Below are 17,950 nucleotides of genomic sequence, written 5' to 3'. Positions count from 1 at the left end.
GCTATCTATCTATCTACAGTATGAATCCTTTTCCTCTGACTTTGGATCGCCTATTCATTCTTCACCCGGGCAAAACCCAGCCCTGAGCTTTGTACAAAGGACAAAGAGGGAGTTGAGTTGAGCATTCATTTGTAGAGAGCGTTTTCATTAGTTCTTATTTTGAAGGTCAGGGTGTTGTTAAAAAAAAAAAAAAAAACCTGTTAAAAACCTTTTAAACCTTGGTTAAAAAAAAAATCATTCTGCATGCAATGGGCTACCTAGTCTTCAGCAAACATACCAATTTATTATGATGTGTCAACAAGCCCACCAGATCCCAGAATTCCATTGTCCACTGGAGAGTCCCTTTAATACTAGACTGTGTAATAGGAGACCACGGCTAAAGCATCTGAGGAGGTTTCAGTCTTTCTTCCCTTGGTCATGTCTCTGAATGCTGAGGACCTTGTTCTTCTGGACAGTCTGTGTAGATTATAGTTCTGGAATATGACAGCACTATAGTTTCCTAATAGTTTCTTGCTCATTTTTGGGAGTTACCATGTGAACACGTTTCTTGTCACCTTTTTGGCTTTGTAATGATTACATTATATTACATTGGGCAGACACTTTTTAACCAAAGCGACTTTCAAAAGAGGACATAATCATAGCCCACATCACTAGCAATACAAAGTGCACAGGAAATATACAGGACAACAAGTGCAGATGCAAAGAAGGGTTACACACACACACACACACACACACACACACACACACACACACACACACACACATCATGTCAAGAGTCTGGCCTGGGGCTAGGTCAGCTCAAACATTAGTCTATGTATTAGTCTATTACCGATGTGTGTGATAATTCTGTACTGGGTGTGCCTTAGATATCCAAGAGAGAGGATTGAAATCTCCTTTTAAAATGGAGCGGTATCCATTCCAAGTTACACACCTTTTTACCCCCACCAAGGAGGTTATGTTTTCTGTCGTGTCTGTCTGTCTGTCTGTCTGTAGGATAACTAAAAAAATTATGAACGGATTTGGATGAAACTTTGTCGAGTTGTTGAAAATGACAGAAGGAAAAAGTGATTAAAAAATCCTGGTTCTGGATCGTGATCCGGATCACCACCCAAATTTAAAGATTCTTCACCATTGCTAGCCTTGAAATCTAGACGCCCCGAGTGACCTCAAATTGAATTGTGATCAGGATGAATTTTGACATTCCACAAAACTCCACAAAAAGAAGGCAGAAAGACTTTTTAAAAAGCTGGTGTAACATTGTCAAATGTTCTATCAAAAGCTTCCTTGGCAGAGGTCTGCGCTCTGAGTGCATTACTTATAGTATTTTACAGAGGCCTAGGTCTCCACCCCAAGACTCAAACGCTAAAGCTGGAACCAGCGCTTACCGCCTTGTAGGTCTTCTTCTGTCCGGCGTGTTTGGCCATCCTGCCGGGGTCGGAGCTGATCTCCACATGCATGGAATAGATGATGTCATAGAAGTCCTCCACCACAGCCACCCTCTTCAGGGACGAGGCGCCGCCCTCCAGCCCAGAGCCATCCACACACTGCAGACAGACATTACATGGCTTTACTTTACACAACACAGACATTACATGGCTTTACTTTACATTACACAGACATTACATGGCTTTACTTTACATTACACAGACATTACATGGCTTTACTTTACACTACACAGACATTACATGGCTTTACTTTACATTACACAGACATTACATGGCTTTACTTTACACTACACAGACAGTAGGTGTTTTTATCCAAAGCGACTTACAGGACAGGGTATTGATTATTGCATGGAGCTATGTGGGGTTAGGCGTCTTGCTCAATGGTACTGTAGCCCCTTAATGCGCGCCGTACCTCCAGTGGCACGCTGTAATAGACATTGAAATGTAACTACCATAACACTACAATACAATGACACAAGACAGGCCCTTTAGTAATGCACCACGACTTGGTCATTACCATACTGATAACAACAAATGTATAAAGCCGCGTCTTAAGTGGTTAACTATGGATGAATGTGTAGATATACTGTACATGCCCCCTTATCATAAGCCTGCCATGCCATCCTTATCAAAAAAGTTAAACAAACTATTGCAAAAGACCAACATGTATTCACCAACAGGCATTATGAATTATTATTCTTTCACATTGAGATTCACTGGCCTTCGCTAATTTACTGTGAGGAAGATCCGTTGCATTGTGGGCGGCTTCTACATCAATATTAGCTCAACTCAACTGTTTGATACAATGCTGCTCAGATGTTGAGCAGACAAGGCAGAGGAGTGCAGATATTTTGGGTCCTCCAGTTGTGCATCAGTGTTGCAACCTTACACGAGGAGAGCACAAGTGGCTCAGCCTGAGGACTTGGATTGAGTTTACTCACTTTCTTCACGGTTTCCATATCTTTCTCTCTCTGGGTCTCTCGACCTCAAAAACATACATGCACAGAAATTCACAAACAGGGCGAAGGGAACATGACGGTGAAGAGGAGCAATGATTTTTTAAATGATATTTCTATTTGGGGTATATCTCTATGACTTTTGCACATCTGGAGAATTAAGTTTAGCTCATTCTTCCTTGCCAAACACCTCAAGCTCAGTTTGCCTGGACTGTGAGCATTTGTTAACAGCAAAGAAGTGGAGATGGATGGGATGGGTAGGGAATGGGATGGCTAGTGATAGGGAATGGGATGGCTAGGGGGTAGGAAATGGTGTGAGGGGTGTTGAATGGTGAAGGGTGTTGTTTGGGTGAGTGGGTGATGAAGGTGGGTGATAAGGGGTGGTGGGAGGTGATGGGAGTTCGTCCGTTATGGGGTTTGTGTGTGGGGTGATGGTAGTAGGCAGGTGTTACTGGGTGGATGTAGTAGGTGGGCTTTATTGGGTGGTTGGGCAGTTCATGAGTGATGATGAGTTCACCTGAATGGGAAAACTCAGCACAGTTGGTGGTACTACAAAACAAAGACACATGCTTTTGAGCTGATATTTAGGCTCCACATTCAAGGCAGCATTCTGTCTTGAATGTATCTTTTTTTCCCATGCATATTCTCCCGAACCATGCATCTCACCACTCTGCATTCCATATCAAACAATTACATCAAAATTCTCTTGAAGAAATGGTACATCGTGTCGCCCTGTGTGCTGTTTTTATTTGCTTTCTTTTGAAAGCCTCTGCGGCATTATCACCATTTTCCAGTGGAGCACACAGCAATTTGTTACTCTCTGTCGTTATGCTCATCATCTTTTCTTTGTAGAAAGAAAATACCCTGGAGTGCACATAGAAATATTTTTTTCTAGTCAATGAAATGGTAGGATTCTTTAGTCTTGCTGTGGAGTAGGCCTACAATGTGTCCCTAAAGAACAAAAATAATGTTGCATTTGCTGTTATTACAAATTGGAATACAACAATGTAGCAACAAAAAAGAAAAAGGGAAAAGCTTTATGCTTCCTATTTCAGGCTTGCCATAAGGTAAACCATGTTGCCTTGGCAACTACTGCAGGGTTCAGACACCGGGACAGACAGTCATATGACATGAGGATACACTGCTACAATGGTCCTGACAAGTGCAGAGTGGACTCACATTTTTGGTAAACCCATTTGGCATTCATTCGAGGCATGTTCCGGATGTACTGTACCGCACTGATTCTTTTGTTTTTGTTTTGTTTTTTAATTTTCCAATAAGCCGTACAGGATAATCACCCTTTTTATGCTCAAGCCTGTGTGTGTGTGTGTGTGTGTGTGTGTGTGTGTGTGTGTGTGTGTGTGTGTGTGTGTGTGTGTGTGTGTGTGTGTGTGTGTGTGTGTGTGTGTGTGTGTGTGTGTGTGTGTGTGTGTGTGTGTGTGTGTGTAGCGGGCGACTTGTGATGCCACATCTTTTCCCAAAGAATACAGTGGATATTGTACTACGCACAGTGACTTCTGACATGTCTTGACACTTTGTTGGTCAGTCACCTTGTCTTGGCTGCTATGTGCCACTCAGCTAAGGCACATGTGACACTGTGAACACTTTATAAGTTGGTGTGTGTGTGTGTGTGTGTGTGTGTGTGTGTGTGTGTGTGTGTGTGTGTGTGTGTGTGTGTGTGTGTGTGTGTGTGTGTGTGTGTGTGTGTGTGTGTGTGTGTGTGAGTGAGTGAGTGAGTGAGTGAGTGAGTGAGTGAGTGAGTGAGTGAGTGAGTGAGTGAGTGAGTGAGTGAGAGAAAGAGCTGATTGGGCTGAATGTATGTAAGAGTGAGCTACATATGGTTAATATACTATAAGGATGTGTGTCATGACTCGTGTGTTATATGTCTTCTGTATTTATATACATGTACATGTACATATATGCTACTTGGCACCTTAATTTCCCCCTGGGATCAATAAATGATACTCTACTCTACAGTATTCTATGTACTACCTCTTGTACTCTCATTGCTGATGGGGTGTCCCCATGTTTCATCCAGAGGTCGTAAACCATCATATCATCCATCATATCATCAGTTTCTGAACATCCTCATCATCAACAACACATATGTCCAGACATGACTACAAATTCATGGAGTTTCAGTGGAGGAAGCAGCTGGCTGAGAAGCGCTCCCTTTCTGCTTTCCCCATCTCGTCTCATTCCCTTCCTTCTTACAGTGATGTGTGCTTTCAATAAAATGAGTCGAGTAGCATCTCTTGCATCATCCTTTTAGTGTTGGTTATTTGTCATTAATTTCTCATCCTTTCATTCTGGTCCCGTCTTCCTCCCTCCCTCTGTAGAATCGTCACCTCAGCTGATGGTGGCCCTTGGGGCACCTGCATGCAACTCGGTCTCCTTCCTCTCCTCTCATGTTATAAAAGTGGAGCTAATCTCTGCACACCACTTCATTACAATCATTTTCCCACCCTTCAGATTCCCTCCCTTTGTGTCTCTTGCCTCGTTGCCTCGCTCTCTCAAAGTAGCATTTCGCCTTTTATACTTTGGTTTTCTTTTCTCATTCTCCAACCAAACCCCATCCCCCATTAACACCCCCCACACATACATCTCTTGGCAACTACAAAAAAAACACAACTCCAAAACACGCACACAAACGTACACACACTCGCACATATGCACTCTGCATTGCATACACACACACACACACACACACACACACACACACACACACACACACACACACACACACACACACACACACACACACACCCAGGTAATGCAATGTTTGTTGCCATGGCAGCACAGAGCGGCGTGGAGAACTGCAGCCCCCTGAATCTGCACACTGCACAGTGGCAGCGCTAATTCCATTCCAATAGAGACATGATGACAGCGTCCGCCACACATGCCGAGCCACAATAAACGCTGGGCTGCATTGGCATGAAGCTCCAGCTGCGCGAGGACTCACATCAGTAAAATCATCTGTGAGATAGAAAATATTAACTAATTCCCAATAGGTATTAAGACTGATTGGTTGTATGCTTGCCACAAACACAAACATAAACACACAGAAACACACACGCCCTCACACACATCGGCCTGCTTAACAGATCGGTGGGCACAACATGGAGTGGGGGCTGGGGGTGTTTACCAGGCTCTTCCACTCCACTCGGCTGCCTCGGTTAGCCTTCAGGAGATGGGCCATGTGTGTACAGCTCAGCCCCAAGGACTCACCCTGCTGCCTGCCATGCCATGAGGCTGCTGCGGCTGCCCCTCCTCCACCTCTCTCCTCTCTCCTCTCCCTCTCTCCTCTCCCTCTCTCCCTCTTGTTCTGCCATAGCCACCCATTCCCATCCCCCTGCCCTGCCTCTCTTCCACTCACCCCCTCCGATGGGATGCTGCCCCCTTCCCCCCGTGGTTGTGAGGCACATCAGTGGCCCGGGACGATAGTGGGTGCGACAGCTGTCGCGTGGGGCATGGAAGGAGAGGCAAGGGGAGGGGTGGGGTGGAGTGGAGTGGAGTGGGGTGGGGTGGGGTGGTTGGTTATGCACCTTAAGGCAGAGTGGGCAGGACAGAGGGATGCAAAACACACATCAACAGTCTCGTACTACATACACACACAAGCTCCTTCGTCCTGCCCTTCTTGGGTCTGAACAAAGGTCAAAGTCACAGCATCCAAAAAGAACACTGCAAAGCAACCCTGACCCTGACTCTCTTTCTCTCTCCCTCTCACACCCACACACACACGGACGTGCACACACACACACACATGCACACATTCACACACACACACACACACACACACACCTTACATGCGGCACAAATGCACATATTTGAACTCCTACAGCTGTACAGCTCAGTCACACGAACACATTGTGTGTGTGTGTGTGTGTATCCAGAGAGAGAGAGAGAGAGAGAGAGAGAGAGAGAGAGAGAGAGAGAGAGAAAAAGAGAGAGAGAGAGAGAGAGAGAGAGAGAGAGAGAGAGAGAGAGAGAGAGAGAGAGAGAGAGAGGTCTGTGACCATAAAATGAAAGCGGACAACATATTTCTATTTTTTTCAGAGTGAGTTCAACCTTTTTGGACAGAGAGAGAGCGTGAGATGGAGTAGGCCGAATCCAAATCCCATGGGTCCGAGGGTGTATGGAAGGATATTTGAACATGCATTCAAAAATGAAGTTCTGTTTCTGCATCCTTCACCCCTTGTAACTACTCTAACGCCCATGGGTCAAAGACATGCAAAATGGCATTGTCATTCAGTGTAACGGATTCCTTCTGCTGACTGTAACGGTAAAAAAAAACATGATTTTTAAAATTGTTTCAAGTGAATGGATGACAGCCGAGGCTTTCATGAATTCACTGGAAAAAAATAACATAAAAAGAGTCATGTTTTTTACAGTTAAAGTCAGCAGAAGGTATCCGTTACACTGAATGACAATGCCATTTTGCACGTCTTTGACCCCCATATACATCACGCTCCTCAAGCCCCTTCCACCTTCTTTACTCTCCGTCTGTCCACTTGCCCATCTCCACTCCTGACGCATCCTTCCTCTGTTCACACTTCCCTGTGCTTTTCTTTTGCTCTGTACATCCCTCTTATCACTTCTTCTTCTACCTAAACATCCCTCTCTCAAAACAACCCTTCCCTTCCTCTCCTCCTCAACTCTCTCCGTTTTCCGCTCAGACCCTCCAGGCAAGCGGCTCTCTCCAGCAGCACAGAATAATTGTAGGGCCCCCACCCCCACCCCTACCCCCTCCACATCCAGTTTGTCCACCACTTCTTGGGTTTTCTCTCGTTTTCCCCCATCTCCATCCCTCTCTTGCACTCTCGCACTCTCTCGTCCCGTTCCAAACACCACAGTTGCTAGGAGACGTGCAGGGTCGATTCCGTAAATGGCTGCCGGCCCCTTGCCCTGCTCACCCACCCCCGACCACCTTCTCCCCACGCCACACGCCTCTCCTCTCCTCTCCTCTCACCTCCTCCATCGCTCTGCTCCCCTCCCAGCCCTCTCAGCCATCCAGCTCTCAGGATGGACGGATGGTGTAGGAGGAGGAGGTGAAGGAGGAGAGGGGGGGAGGAGGAGGTCAGAAGCCCTTTAGACAGCAGTCAAGTCCATCCAGAGAATCATCCAAAACACAAACATTCACTTACACACACAGCTTCAAAAAAAAAGCGCAGATACACATAGCAATAATTGAAAGTGCACTAATGTAGAGATGGAGAACTTGAAATACCAAGAATGCAGCGGATGAGGAGAGAGAGAGAGAGAGAGAGAGAGAGAGAGAGAGAGAGAGAGAGAGACAGAGAGAGAGAGGGAGGGAGATATTCCCCCTCCTTAGGAGATCTTGACCAGATGTGCAGCTTGGTGTGGGGATGCCTTCAATGCAATGGCTTCATCATTTCACCATCAGTTTGTTTATCGACACAGCAGCCATTCAGCACGATTGGCCCATAAACTGTGACCGGCTGTCATTCTCTCTCTCTCTCTCTCTCTCTCTCTCTCTCTCTCTCTCTCTCTCTCTCTCTCTCTCTCTCTCTCTCTCTCTCTCTCTCTCTCTCTCTCTCTCTCTCTCTCTCTCTCTCTCTCTCTCTCTCTCTCTCTCTCTCTCTCTCTCTCTCTCTCTCTCTCTCTCTCTCTCTCTCAAAACACATGATATTCCATGTAGAGAAGTTTTCTGTGCCTCGCTTTATTTGCCTTGTTATGAATCTTGTTATAGAGTATAGTTTTTTCAAGCTTGTTTAATGGTTTAAGACGTTAGATTTTACAACCAAAATGTTGAAAAATGGTCAACTTCAAAATGCCATGGGCTAGCCCAGGATTGATCCTTGCTCAAAATCAAAAAGTCATTACATTTTAACATGGCAATTCATTTTACATCCAACTGTTCCTTTAATGCCAAAGTAAGCAGCCATGTATTTTTGCTGTTTTTGTGATGTGAGGAATGTGAGACTGGTGATTGATTGAGCGGTTCACACAAGGAATAAAACAAAAAAAGGATTTTAAGTGTGTGGAACTCTCAATCAGTCACCTGAATCAGCCTTTGTCCTGCACCTTGACCAGTTTTCCTGCTTGAGAGGAATGCAAGACTGTCATCCTGTCCCTATTGGAATGGAATTAGCACGGCCACTGTGTGCAGGCTAAGGGGCTACTGCTCTCTACGCCAATCTGTGCTGCCATGTTTGACAACGCACAGGCCTCATGCAAAGGGGTTTGCATTGGAGGCTAGTGCATTCTACATTGTGGTGCAACGACTTTGCATGCTAAGTCATGCTCTACAACGACGTAGAAAAGCAGTTTTGTCACGTGACCAGGGTCTCACAGTTCTCCCGCCATCGCAGCGAATATCTGTTGCCCACGACAAATTTCTGTTGCTAAACGTGAAAATGCTCAGCTGTGCCTGACCAAAACCATCCCTACCCTTACCTGTCAGTAACGCAATGTTTCTGCCACTTTACTTTTGCCAACAACCGTGAAACAAGCAAGGGACATGGCGAAATGGTCCCCAGACCAAAGCCGCCTAACACCGATATATCAAAGACTTAACATGCAAAGTCGTAGTGCACACACGTGATAAGACAGTTCAAGTTGGCACATTATCCAAACGCAGTAGCATGATGCCATGTTGTTGAGAATGACCTTAAAGGATTTATCCGGAGTTGGAACAAGTTTGCCTGCTTTTTGCATGTTTGGGATGAAATACAGTCACTCTAGAGCAAAATCAAGGCAAAAGGATGCGTTTTGAGAAAGTTTGATAATATCACGTTAGCCTCGTTAGCCATATCAGCTATGCAATATGAAAGATGCGGGCATCGTTTTTCGGCGGTTACACACATTTCAAAAACACAACATTTTAAAGTCTTGCACAGCTCAAAACACCGTCACACGTACCTCATAATATGTTGAGGGTATCCACACATAAACCGAAGTGTCCAAAGCCCTTCATGTATTCTTGAAAGGTCTGCAGAATGTGTTTTGTGAAGCTACTACCTTGAGAATATCTAAATTACGGTAAAGACAACTATTTGACACTAAAGTCCACCAAGTAGATTGCCGAGTGCGTCGCACCATCAGCTGTGGTTACTCACTATGGAAATAATCATAGCTGATGATGCGACGCACTCGGCAATCTACTTGGTGGACTTTAGTGTCAAATAGTTGTCTTGACCGTAATTTAGATATTCTCAAGGTAGTAGCTTCACAAAACACATTCTGCAGACCTTTCAAGAATACATGAAGGGCTTTGGACACTTCGGTTTATGTGTGGATACCCTCAACATATTATGAGGTACGTGTGACATTGTTTTGAGCTGTGCAAGACTTTAAAATGTTGTGTTTTTGAAATGTGTGTAACCGCCGAAAAACGATGCCCGCACTTTTCATATTGCATAGCTGATATGGCTAACGAGGCTAACGTGATATTATCAAACTTTCTCAAAACGCATCCTTTTGCCTTGATTTTGCTCTAGAGTGACTGTATTTCATCCCAAACATGCAAAAATCAGGCAAACTTGTTCCAACTCCGGATAAATCCTTTAAGGGCCCCTTCATTAAAGAGCTGTGAAAACAACCTGAGCCCACAATGGGCCAGATATATCACATGACAAAAAGCTAACGGATCAGTGGGCACAATCGTGATTCTAACCACACTGCATCAAACTGACAAAGTGTGCATGCGCGCTGCCTAGCAAAAGCAGCACTGCTTCATCACAAATGTGCCCACTGACAAATAAGGTTTTGCACAATGAGAAATTATAACGCGTTTCAACACATATGTTTCAACACATTCAAATAGCTTTTTAAACTCAATTTTTTAATGAATTAATGGCTGGTTGCCATAGTGTAAAACGTGTAATATTAGGTATGTACTTCAACTACACAGAGTGGAAGTGTGCCTTCTCAAAAACAGTTACTTAATATTATTTAAATCACTTGAAAACAGATTACACTGGGCTTATTTCAGAATGGAATTTTATGTGACATTGCTGTATAGAAACAGACAAATTCTGAACCCAATGGCATGATGGGGGATGGGCTCACTGTGTCAAATCATGTCTGCACAGTCAATTAAAAACAGAGCATTAACTACTCCTGTTATAAATAGATCCCATCTCTCCATGGCAACCTGTAGAACACATTCAGGGTTGAAAAACAGACAAAGTTTAAAGAGGCACTGGGTAGGATGACGTCATTTGTGCGTTGCCCGTGGCATGCCTGTCTCAAAATCTACCGTAATGAAAAAATGCTGTTCAAATAAACTCGCTGTGAGACTGTTTTTCATCCCGGAATGCCAGCAGTTGATACAAATCTGAATACGGTATGTAAAGCAATGTTTTCGAATTATAAGGAGTTTCCCATGACACTCCCTCGGACCACACTGCCAAAAGTTGGATGTGGGGTTTTCTGACAGCAGACTGTGGAAGTGATCACGAGAGTTATCGTTCACTTACTAAACCCAGGTGAAAAAGTGGTTCAATTTAGTACAATAAAAGCACGACTGAAGTGTACTTAGCATGTTTAAAGTGCACTCATACTTTTTGTGCCAAGAAAAAGTATGTTTACAATATGCTTATTTAAAGTGTACTTAAAATTAGATGTAATTAAGTTGCTCTCAAAGAAAGTACACTTAGCCAACCATACTTAAAGTGGACTTGGAAGATGTTTGGCTAAAGTGTATTTAAAGGAATATACTAATAGTGTTCTAATAGTGAACTTACTAGAAGTGTATTTTTTAACATATTGCAATTGCATTTTCTTTAAGTGCACTATGATTATACTTCACCCAAATGTCTTCGAAGTGTGATTTTCTATAGTGCGCTTTAAAGTAAATCACTTTAACATATTGGAAGTATACTTTTTCTAAGTGCACCATGATTGTACTTCACCCAAATATATTCAAAGTGTGCTTACACAAAGTGCATTTACCCATCATGCACCATCATGCATGTACCATCATGCAATGCACTTCTTGGAGCTAAATTTCTCAAACTGAAAGCCATACCTCTAAGAAATATCTTTGGTTTGCATGAAAATATTACTCATTGTTATATTCTGCGTTTATTGTAGGTTTTTATTTTATTTTAAGTGGAACACAAAACATGACCATGTTCCCACCATCATTACGATGGTCACGTATATGTTCTGGTATATATAGACTCACACTTCCTATTTTGTCATGGAGAAAGGTAAGTCAGAAGTAGTTGATCAAACAAAGCATACTGTTTCCAAATAATTGATAAAATGCAGATCAGTGGTACTAGATTGAGTTGAGGTGATATGTGTATCTGGAATCTGTATACGACTGCAATGACTGTAAATGTCAATCAGGCCATGCATGCATATCAATAATGTGACCTCTGGATGTGTTCAATGTACAAGTTCTGAGTAACAGTATGGATTATAATGTTACATTTATGTTATTTCATGTAATTGGGAGTACTGTAAACATACTTCAAGCATACCGGTTAATATATTTACAATACTTAATGATGTATTTTTTACAGACTTAAAGTGTTCCATTGTAGTCCAAAGAAGCATGATGTTAACATACTTTTATTGAACTTCAAGTAACAACAAAATGTCATAGAAATGTACTCAGGCACACTCTTTATGCCATACGAATGCATGAAAAGTGTGTTTGGAGTATACTTTCAAAAGTATGATTGTAGTGCACTTAAAGCTGTCCAAAAGCGGTGCCAATTTAGTATCCTCAGTGTGCTGCAAGTGTGCTGAAGTACTGCTCTAGTAGTGCTTCAGCACACTAATAGTGCAATGAAGCGCACTTTAAATCGCCGAAAATAGTACACACTTAGTACGGTCAAAAAAAGTACACTTAAAGTATATGGGTTTTTCACCTGGGAAGACTTGCATAAGCGTCGGCTGACAAAAACGGAAATCTAGGTCTTGCAGACACAAATCTTCATTTAAAGCAACTCTCCATCATTTGTGGAAACATGCTCATTGTACACCTCCTCTTGAGTTAAAGGTGCATCGTGTAATATTTTTTGTAGTTTATTTCCAGAATTCATGCTGCCCATTCACAAATGTGAAAACTGCGCTTTTCATACATGAAAAAGGGGATCATCTCCATGGTCCGCCATTTTTAATTTCCAGAAATAGACATTTTTAGCCGCAAAACTTACTGTACTTTGTTCATAAGTAAATATTGGTTTATTATTTAGTAAATATTCATGAAAAGATCAAATTTGGTAATAGGCAGCACAGTTTCAATATGCAGCATAGTTGCAGTACCCATTCTGGCCACATTCTACACAGTGCACCTTTTAAGTGAGTTTCACTTTTCCATTACTCCTTCAGCCATTGTTTGAGTATGGTTACTCCTAGTTTCAGGCTAGCATGCATCGTTGAACTAGCAGATGTGTAGCGAAGAGGAGTTGCCACACCGGGACTTGAACCCAGACCTTCTGGGATTCTTAACAGGGGCTCTGACCACAACACCAAAGACCCAGGCTTGTTGGCGTGACAGTCACACACCCACAAGCCTAGTGATGGCCACTTCGGGAAGCGCACCTGTGCTGTTCACACGCTCAGGGTGTCCCTCATGCAACAGCCCATCATGCTTCTCCTATCCAGTGTGTCCCATCATCTATGCTTCACCCATCAGTCCCTCAAACTGGGGTCACCAATCCTGGGGGTCCCTCACACCGTATTACAACTCACACACAATGGATATGCTTCTGATGGCCTCACGATAGCCATCCCACTTCTGACACCATAGCAATGGAGACTAGAGTTGCCACGCCGGGACTCAAAACCAGACCTTCTGAGGTACTAAACAGGGCTCTGACCTCTACACCAAAGAGCCTGGCTCGTTGGCCTGACAGTCAGAACACACCCTAACCCTAGTGATGGTCACTCAATCACAAGGTGCTAGGTGGCCCAATTCAATTCCATGATCTATGCTAACTTGTCACAATGCATTTTACTGCCAGACTCCAGAGAATGTCTGGCTGTACTGAAAAATAAATGTAGTAGTATGTTCAGGTGGAACATGAGCACTTTTCCACAAACTGAGTGTTTTAAGGCTTGTTGAGATTTTATAGGATTGTACAGGTAGCTGTTAATACCTGCTGGGCATTGCTGCCTGTTGCACCTCCTCCGGTGCCCATGGGTCAGCAAGAGAAAATAAGACTTGTGACACAAACATCTTTATTGTATAAATTACTTTACAAACATAGGGAACACATTCACATTCATCATGCATGCACAGGAGGTGCCTTCCTCAACCACCCTCGCAGGTAGCTGTAGCCCTACGCCAGAAGCAGATCAGGTGGTGTCCAGCCTTCTCTGCGGTGTTTCGGCCCTGAACCACAACACCGCCAACTCCGGCTAGTGGGCCAACAGTGAGTGGCCAGGCTCACTGCCCATCTGCTTCTGGCGTACAGCTCACACCAACAATACATACGTTTCATACATTTGATAAGCATAAAATAAAAAAAAAAATAAAAAAAGAAAGAAAAAGAAAGTTAAAAAAAATGTTTAAAGGAAAATAAGGCAGCTGTGCTCGGGTGCGTTGGTTGCTGCTGGGAGATAGGCTTGCTGTTCCCTGCAGCTACTGTCTGGGGGGTTAGGTGTTCTTCCCCCAGTTTCTGTCCTTCCTCCGCAGCCAGAGCCAAAAGCTCCCTTTCTCCGCCTCCTCTGCCAGTTCCTTTGCTGCCTTCTTAAGCTTCCTTCCGGTGACTCCCACGTCCTTTAGGAGGCATAGAGTCGACAACCCCATAAAGCCTCTGCATCCAACCTCCACTGGGTGGATGGTAGTCTTCCAACCCGCTTCTCGGCACTCAGCAGCCAGCTCAGAGTACTTGGCCTTTTTCCGCTCGAAGGCAGCCTCGATTCCTTCCTCACTTGGCACGGTTAGTTCAATGAGGGCCACCGCTCTTGCCTTTGTGGACCACGCCACTATGTCTGGGCGGAGAGATGTGGTGGTAATCTCTGTGGGAAACAGAAGCTTCCTGTCCAAGTCGACCTTCATGCTCCAATCCTGGCCGGGACTGAAGGGCCTTGATGTTTCTCTTTGCCTGATGCTTCTGATACCTCCTTCCGTGACAAAGGTGGTGGGGTCCTCTGTCGGCGATGATATTCTGCTATCCTGTCTGCGCTCCTCCAGTACTTCAGTTAGCTTTCTCAAGACTTGGTCGTGGCGCCATCTGTAGCGGCCTTGTGATAGCGCGATTTTGCAGCCTGACAAGATATGCTGGAGGCTTGCATTGGGAGCATTGCAGAGTGCGCAACATTCCTCATTTCCAAACCACTAGTGGAGGTTCCGAGGACAGGGGAGCGTGTCATAGGTTGAGCGTATAAGGAAGCTGAGTCTTGCCTGTGGGATCTTCCACATGTCTGACCAACTGATGTTCCTGTTTGAGATTCCCTCCCAGGTTGTCCAGCTTCCCTGCCGTCCCTGAGACACAGCCTTGATCTTGTAGCGGTCTTCCTCCATCCTCGTCACCTCCGCCACTACCATTTCCTTCCTTTCCTTGCGGTGGGCCTTGGACCAGAATCTTGGTGCATCTCCCCATCCTAGGCCTGCTCTACCTACCTGCACTCTGCCCATGATTTCCTTGTGCTTCAGCCGGCTTACAGCTTGGTCGACCTCGGTCTGGGCGTTCCACTTGCGGCCAGTCAGGACCCTGGCGATAGCCTTCCTGACTGACTCGTCTGTGGACTCCCGAATCTCAAGGACCAATCTGGCTTTCTCTTGCATGTAACCCAACTGTAGTGACTTCAGTGGTAGTTGCAGTGCATTTCTTCCGAAGAGGCCAGCTTCAGATAGGCAACGTGGCAACCCCAACCACTTTCGTATGAATGAGTTGGCTTTCCCATCCATCTTAGTCACGGTTGATGAGGAGATCTCGCTCATTTTCAGGGGCCACATTACCCTCTGGTAGAGTGTAAACTGGTAGCACCAAACCTTGTACTTCCCAGGGAGTTGGCTTTGGTCGATCCTTGCCAGGCCGTCACATAGCTGTTTCATGACGGTCTTCCCCATCTGTTTATCAGATAGTTCTGCAGTGTACTGCCTCCCCAGGCTTCTGATGGGTTGCTCGGCAAGAAATGGTATCTTTTCCCCTCCGACAAGAAAGGTGGTGCAGTCATTCCTGACTCCTTTCCTAAGTGACAGGCTGCGAGACTTAGAGGGCTTGATCTTCATTCGCGCCCATGACATCAGCTCGTCCATCCTCTTCAGCAGTCTTGCTGTACATGCTGCTGTTTGCAGGAGGGAGGTGACGTCGTCCATGTAGCTCCTTAGTGGGGGAAGCCTCTGACCGTTTGGCAGTTTGATCCCTCCGACCATTTGTCTTGCACCGATGAGAATAATCTCAAATGCTGCTACAAATAGTATCGGAGAAATCGCACATCCCATTGCGATTCCGACTTCAAGCCGTTGCCACCCAGTAGTGAAGTCTTGTATGGAGAAGCACATCTGCAGGTTGTTGAAATACTCTGCTACCAGGGTCTTGACACAGGTGGGCATGTGAAAGAAGTCCATGGCGTAGTTGATAAGTTGGTGCGGGACTGATCCATAAACATGACTGATCATTATAAACACAAAAGTGAGTACAACCCTATGTTAAAACTCAAGAGGGTCATGAAATGCTTCAGCAGCCACAGTACATGTTGACATGCATGTTTCCTTTGATAAAATTCAGCGTCCAAATGTTGAAGGCATTCATGCAGTCCCAAACCCTGTCAGTCCTGCTGCAATTGCTTGACTTTAAGCAGGGACAAGGGACACTTTTCTTTGTACTACTCATTTGGTTAGCGCCACACATACTGTACTTGACACCATCTAAAAATGTTTATCTTGGTCTCCTCAAACCACAGGACATGGTTCCAGCATTTCATATGCTTAGTCTGTTTGTCCCTGCTGAGACCAAGATAAACACATTTGCTTTAGATGATGTCAAGCATGTGTAGTGGTAACCAAGTGAGTAGTATAAAGAAAAATGTCTGTGACACACTGAACATGCTCACACTAACACCCTGTTAAAACACACACACACACACACACACACACACACACACACACACACACACACACACACACACACACACACACACCCTCCAGCACACCTTCATGTCCATGAAGGCAGTGGAAAAAGGACACCATGCCCGAGGTGACTCTGCTGTTTCAACAACCAATTTGACTCGTGTGTGTGTGTGTGTGTGTGTGTGTGTGTGTGTGTGTGTGTGTGTGTGTGTGTGTGTGTGTGTGTGTGTGTGTGTGTGTGTGTGTGTGTGTGTGTGTGTGTGTGTGTGTGTGTGTGTGTGTGTGTGTGTGCTGCTCAGCAGTGTAGGACAATAACCTAGTTAAAAGGCTGTGTGTGTCACCAGTATTTTACATAATGCTTTAAAAAGCCATACAAAATAGTGGACCATAAGAACTGCTTGAAAAGTAGCAGAGGCACAGGTCACTCAGTAACTTTAGTGGATGAATACCTTCATTTGATGGTCTTTTGAAAATATTTAAAAATCAACTTACATGCACATCTGTATGTATGCTCACACACCCCCCACGCACCTGAGCACAGAAATGAAGGCATTAAGTACATACTCTTGTATGAAAAAACACATACACGTACACACGCAGGCACAACGCAAGCACGCACGCACTCACGCACGCACGAATGCACGCACGACTGCTGGTACACTGGCAAGGACTATAATAATACAGTACATATAAATGATCGCAATACATTTGCCAATACAATACGTGCCATTACAATACACTGAGGTAATGGGTATATTGCAATATGCAATTGGCTTAAAATTTAAAAATAGGACTCTAGTACTTTTTACTGTATACTAATCAGGGTGTTTTAACATATGAACAATAATTATATAATTACTTAATAAATGTTAATACAGTATGGTATCAAAAAGTAAACATCTGGATAAGTTGTTATAAATACGTATAGCCTATATATATATATATTTTTTTAATTGAAAAACATGGGCACTGATGTTAACAGAATAGTAATGGTGGGGTGGCGTCCGCGCCAATGTCTTATCCTGTGCGTATCGCTCGGTGCGTAATTCCAAGAGCAGTATGATGAAAAGGAAGAAAGGAGTCGCACACTGGAGCTGGATGCAAAATCAAAAACTGTATTAAACAAAGCCGAAAAAAGTAAATAAAACCGACAGACAGGGGACAAACGTTTCGGGTCTAGCCCTTCATCAGTGTTCCCAGCCAACACTGATGAAGGGCTAGACCCGAAACGTTTGTCCCCTGTCTGTCGGTTTTATTTACTTTTTTCGGCTTTGTTTAATACACTGATGTTAACACAAAGTAATAATTTAGAGAGATAATCTACTAGAGAGCAGAGCTGTAATATGGGAACATAAACTAGTTTAAAATAATATATATTTTTAAAGAATATTGATGGCTCATAAAATGACATGTTGTCAAAAGATGTATTGAGATACATATGCCCCTGGTTTACACAAAAACACAAACCTCAGACAGTATACACACACTCACACGACACCTTGTCGCCACACAAACACATGCATGCGCACACGCACACACAAGCACACACG

At 44.2% G+C, this 17,950-nt stretch overlaps 1 protein-coding gene across 2 annotated transcripts in view; it reads right to left on the bottom strand.

The window, feature by feature from the left end:
- Nucleotides 1-17,950, bottom strand: part of nol4lb (nucleolar protein 4-like b) — a 113,619-nt gene that overhangs the window by 89,418 nt on the left and 6,251 nt on the right. Inside the window, exons 2-3 of one of the 2 annotated variants that reach the window (XM_063208253.1) lie at nucleotides 16,893-16,931; nucleotides 1,386-1,544 (exon numbers count right to left, since the gene is read on the bottom strand). In XM_063208253.1, coding sequence (XP_063064323.1) covers nucleotides 1,386-1,544; nucleotides 16,893-16,931 — 198 coding nt within the window. The remainder of the gene's footprint in view (nucleotides 1-1,385; nucleotides 1,545-16,892; nucleotides 16,932-17,950) is intronic. The other variant, XM_063208254.1, reaches the window with a different exon arrangement.

This window comes from Engraulis encrasicolus, chromosome 10 (assembly GCF_034702125.1).
Source record: "Engraulis encrasicolus isolate BLACKSEA-1 chromosome 10, IST_EnEncr_1.0, whole genome shotgun sequence".
Classification (NCBI taxonomy): domain Eukaryota; kingdom Metazoa; phylum Chordata; class Actinopteri; order Clupeiformes; family Engraulidae; genus Engraulis; species Engraulis encrasicolus.
Note: the sequence above shows the minus strand (reverse complement) of the source record. Positions and strands in the feature narration are given on the sequence as shown.